Source organism: Rhincodon typus, chromosome 35 (assembly GCF_021869965.1).
Source record: "Rhincodon typus isolate 14 chromosome 35, sRhiTyp1.1, whole genome shotgun sequence".
Taxonomy (NCBI): domain Eukaryota; kingdom Metazoa; phylum Chordata; class Chondrichthyes; order Orectolobiformes; family Rhincodontidae; genus Rhincodon; species Rhincodon typus.
The window spans coordinates 8287590-8292389 of NC_063366.1; the positions used below are offsets into that span (position 1 = coordinate 8287590).

General features: G+C 48.2%; 2 protein-coding genes across 2 annotated transcripts in view; one reads left to right on the top strand and one right to left on the bottom strand.

Annotated features, from left to right (window-relative positions):
* LOC125486935 ((3R)-3-hydroxyacyl-CoA dehydrogenase-like) overlaps positions 1–4781 on the top strand; it is an 8172-nt gene extending 3391 nt beyond the window's left edge. Inside the window, exons 2-3 of the mRNA XM_048616495.1 lie at positions 205–401; positions 4641–4781. Of these exons, the coding sequence (XP_048472452.1) occupies positions 205–401; positions 4641–4781 (338 nt within the window). The remainder of the gene's footprint in view (positions 1–204; positions 402–4640) is intronic.
* Positions 1–4800, bottom strand: part of bbs10 (Bardet-Biedl syndrome 10) — a 70189-nt gene that overhangs the window by 34059 nt on the left and 31330 nt on the right. The gene's annotated exons all lie outside the window — the stretch shown is intronic.

Sequence of the window (4800 nt, forward strand, 5' to 3'; positions counted from 1 at the left end):
CTCTCTCTCTCACATACATGCTCTCTCACTCTCTGTTGCTCTCTCTCTCACACACTCTCTCTCTCTCTCTCGCTCTCTCTCACTCAGACTCTCTCTTTCTCACTCTCTCTCTCTCTCTCACTCTCTCTCTCACTGTCACACTCTCTCTCTCTCTCTCTCTCTCACTGGTGGAAGCTGCCTTTAACTCTGTGACTCATTCTGTAGGTGGTGGCAGTGGGATCGGTCGGGCCGTGTGCCAGCGCTTTGCAAAGGAGGGTGCCATGGTGGCAGTGGTGGACATCGACAAAGGGGCAGCGGAGGAGACCCTGCGGACGCTGCCCTCCGATCAGCAGCAACACTTGCTGTTTGTTACCGATGTGTCGTCCCCTGAGCATGTCCACAGCCTCATGGCTGACGTTCAGGTAGGGACGGCCTGACATTGGCAGCTTCTCTCACCCCACTGACTGCGATGTGGAGGGGCCGGTGTCGGACTGGGGCGGAGAAGGTCAGAAATCACACAACACCAGGTTAGAGTCCAACAGGTTTATTTGAAAACACGAGCTTTCAGAGCTCAGCTCCTTCCTCAGGTGTAGTCTGGAAGAGGAAATATGTATTTATAAGTGGAAAGGTAACAACCCTAAAAATGGCTCGCTGACTGCCTGTTTTGACTCTTTAATCAGTTAGAAAGGAGACGCAGGTTTCTATTGATTAAAATGCAAATCGCAGAATTTCTTTCGAGCCATTGCCCCGAGATAATTAAAGGTTTTATCAGTGTGGACAAGAGGTGTTTATTAATTGTGGCTAGATTATAAGAGCTGGGAGGCTCTGTTGGAAATTACAGAACTTTGGTCAGGCCACAGTTGGAGTACCGTGTGCAGTTCAGGTGACCTCACTACAGGAAAGATGGGATTGTATTGGAAGGGGGTGCAGAGGAGATTCAGCTGGACGTTGCCTGGGATGGAGCATTTTAGCTTTGAAGAGAGGCTGGATAAAACTTGGGTCTGCTTTGTTTGTGCGACTGGAACCTGAGGGAGGTGTATGAGATTATGGGTGTTGGGGTGGTTGGGATGTCATGGTCAGTGTGAATAGAAAGCAGCTGTTCCCCTCAGTTGAAGAGTCAATAATAAGGGGGGGATACTTGTAAAATAAAAGGCAGGAGATGGTAGGAGAGGGGACTCTCACTGCTGAAGCTGCCTTACTGTTCACTAAACAGCATTAGAGCAAAGTAGATAGGCAGCAGGCAGACGGAGATGATAAATAATTGAAAAGTTATCACCGTCACGACCGCCAAGGCTAGGAGTCGCAGAAACGTTGCAGCACAGGGGGCAGGCTATTCGGCCCATCGTGACCGCACACACTCGTTACTTCATGCCAATCTCCTGCTTTCCCCTCCCCCCCACAACTGTACCCTTATATCCAATGTTCAATCCAGCTAATCATCCTGTACCCTCTTGGAAGTGCAAATGAACAGGCTTCCAGACCTCCAGGCAGTGCGTTCCTAATCCCAGACCACTCACTGGGTGAAAAGGCTCTTCCTCACTTTATGTTTGCTGCTTGTGCAGCTCACTTTAAATCCATACTCTCCGTCTCGTTCCTTTTCCAAGCGGGAACAGTTTCTCCCTAGCCCGCTCATGATTCGGCAAAGACCTGATCACTGAGGTTTCTCATCCCGGAAAATTCATTTATGGGGACAATCATCTTCCTTGTTCTCTCACGGGAAGTGGGCATCACTTGCCAGGGCAGCATGTGTCACCCATTTCCAATTGCCCTTGAGCTGAGTGTCTTGCTTGCCCATTGCAGAGGGCAGCTAAGGGTCATTCACATTGCTGCGGGTCTGGAGTCACATGTAGGCCAGACCAGGTAAGGATGGCAGTTTCCTTCCCTAAAGGCCATTAGTGAACCAGATGGGATTTCCAACAGCTCACACTCATATTCAATTCTGACTGGATGGATTGAATTGATATTCTTTCGGTCCTGGTGAGATTTGAACCCTGAGACCAGTAGCCTGGCTCACCAGATTGTAAGTCCCTATGAAATTAGTGCGATCAACAAGCTCCTTGCCTTTATTAAATAATTAAATAATTTGCAATCACAATTTGTAAATAATTAGATTAGTTGCAAAATGCGTGGTTCCCTTTAAGCCACAGGATATAAATGAAAAATCGACTGCGTTTTTGCTCTAAAGTGCACAGATCATGTGGTCACATTGAGTTCACTGATTTCTCAATTGTTTACATACTTTTCATGGGTTTTATGAAGTGGGAGATTCGACTCTCATGTTGTCTTCTGTCAGGCAGAAGATCCAAAAGCTTAAACACACGTACCAACAAGTTAAAGAACAGCTTCCCTGCTGTTATTAGACTTCTGAATGGACCTCTCTAACTTCACATATAATTCTGATCCTGCTTAGTGCACCTCCAGCTCAGCCATAACCTTGTATGCCTCGTTCTGGCTAAACGCCCATTGATTTGAGAGTCCTTGTATGTTATGAGGTGCCTCTACAGCTCACAAAGCAAAACTTTTCACTGTACTTACCATAGAATTCCTACAGTATGGAAGCAGGCCATTCAGCCCATCACTGAGCCTCTGGAGACTCCCCCCCTCCTGCCCCAGCTGTCCCTTTAACCCTACACTTCCCATGGCTAACCCACCTAGCCTGCACATCCCTGGACATTATGGGGTAATTTAGCACGGCCAATCCACCCTAACCTACACATCTTTGGGCTGTGGGAGGAAACTGGAGCAAACCTACACAGACAAGGGGAGAATATGCAAACCCCACACAGACAGTCACCCAGGGCTGGGATTGAACCCGGGTCCCTGGCGCCTTAAGGTGGTATTGCTAACCACCGAGCCACCGTGCCACCCTAAAACGTAGGTGCGTGTGACAACAATAAATCAAATCAAATTGTCTATTTGGTTGCTATCTTAGGCTGATGAAAAGTGATTAGTCTCCTTGATGCATGGTTACTGTCCTGTGGTTGTCGCAAGCGATAGCGGCAATGGGGAGATGGGATTGAAGAGTTTTCAAGACAGGGTTTTTCCCATTTCTCAGTGAGGGGGCACACACGCATACACGCACGCGCACACACACACACACACACTCCCCTCAGTTGTGTGTGTGTGTGTGTGTGTGTGTGTATGTATGTGAGTGTGCGTGTGTGTGTGTGTGTGTGTGTGTGTGTGTGTGTATGAGTGTGTGTATGCATGTCACCTCGAACGAATGTCATGTCACACCTTACTGGGGTAACATGCTGGAAACCATTCCTGGAGACATTGTAATACCTAATTGAAGTTTAACCAAAGTATACAGAACTTCCCAATATATCTGCCGTTGTATACTCAAGTTAATAGAAGTTGTGGACCAGCTTTCTGTACTTAACAAGAATAACTATTCATTACAATGGAGTCGATTCTAACCGTAGATAAACAATTATGAACTGTAAATGTACAACACTGCTGTTAATACTCTTGCCCCCTCATAAAACTCCCCCTACACTCACTCAACTACAGACAATAAACGTTGGTGTTATGGGTGAGTAAAAACATGGGAAGGTAGTTCAGTGGTCCATGTCCACAGGGTTTGCTGAGATGATCCGTTTGCTTGTTGGGACCTTGTTGTTCTTCTGCAGGTCCTTTCACTTCCTTGAAGAAGGCATAGAGCAACTGGAGCATAAACTGAAAAGTCTGTCAGTTACGTTAAAAACCACAGTTTACAGCTCTGGCAAGGGGAGAAAGAAACCGGCTTTGTTCAAGCTTTAGGTTTTTTTTCTTGCTGCAGAGAGAGAGAGAGAGACCACTTTCCCTTCTGGAGTTCTGGGCCATATCATTCACAACCACAAACTGTTGAGCCACCTAGGAACCAATCACATAGGTATTGACAGGCAGAAGGCTAATGTCATCGACAACTGGTCACTGCTCCTCAGACCAATCAGCTACTTGTTACCGACTGAATGTCAAGTTGTACGCATGCCCCTCCCCCTTCCCCACCAAACCGTAGCCAGTTCATCTGCAGTAACCTTCTCTCCTCTGCTTCAACAAGCAGCAGTGTAAACACCACTTACAATGAGCATCGGTAAGTTGCTGTTAGAAACCGCAAAAGTCAAAAGGGTCCTTTATTGGATGTCAGTCCGCAATCAAAAGTGCAGGAAAATAAAAAAAAACACAATGGTTACATTTCTGAACGCCTTCGAGCTTGTTTGCGCTGTCTTTGGTAAGTCCAAACTGGCTCTGGGTGTTCGACAAGGGGCCTGAATGCAACAATTTAACGCAGTGACCAGATGGTTTGAGCTCTACCATTTCTCTCTTGAACGTGACATGAACCATTTCAACCAGCCTCCAGTTTGAAAAACAACGTCTCCAGCGGGATGTTGTGGAGGATTGGAACGACCCGTAGCTGGTCAGGGCAGACCAGGCTGGAGCGAAACACCCCCTCCGGGCGAGCAGTGGCTGGGCCGAAGGGGCTGACCTAGGAGTAACACTCTCCATTTGGGGGCCGGGGGTGGGTATGAGGCTGTAAAGTTGAGAACCAAGGTTGTGCAGGCGGCTCTGGTGCTCGAGCCCCTGACCTTTGCCCTCACTGACGAGGGCCAACGATTATTTTGTTTTATGCCATTGGCCCTCACCGCCACCCCCCCCACGTCGGCCATTTTGTCTTCCAGGCACGGTATTCCCGCCCCCCCTGTGTGGCAGTGAACTGCGCTGGGATCACCACTGACAGTCTGTTCCTGAAGATGGAGAGCGACGCTTTTGACCGGGTCTTGAATGTCAACCTGAAGGTGCGTGACGGTGATGGTGGGTAGGGGGATGGTGAGGGGGTGG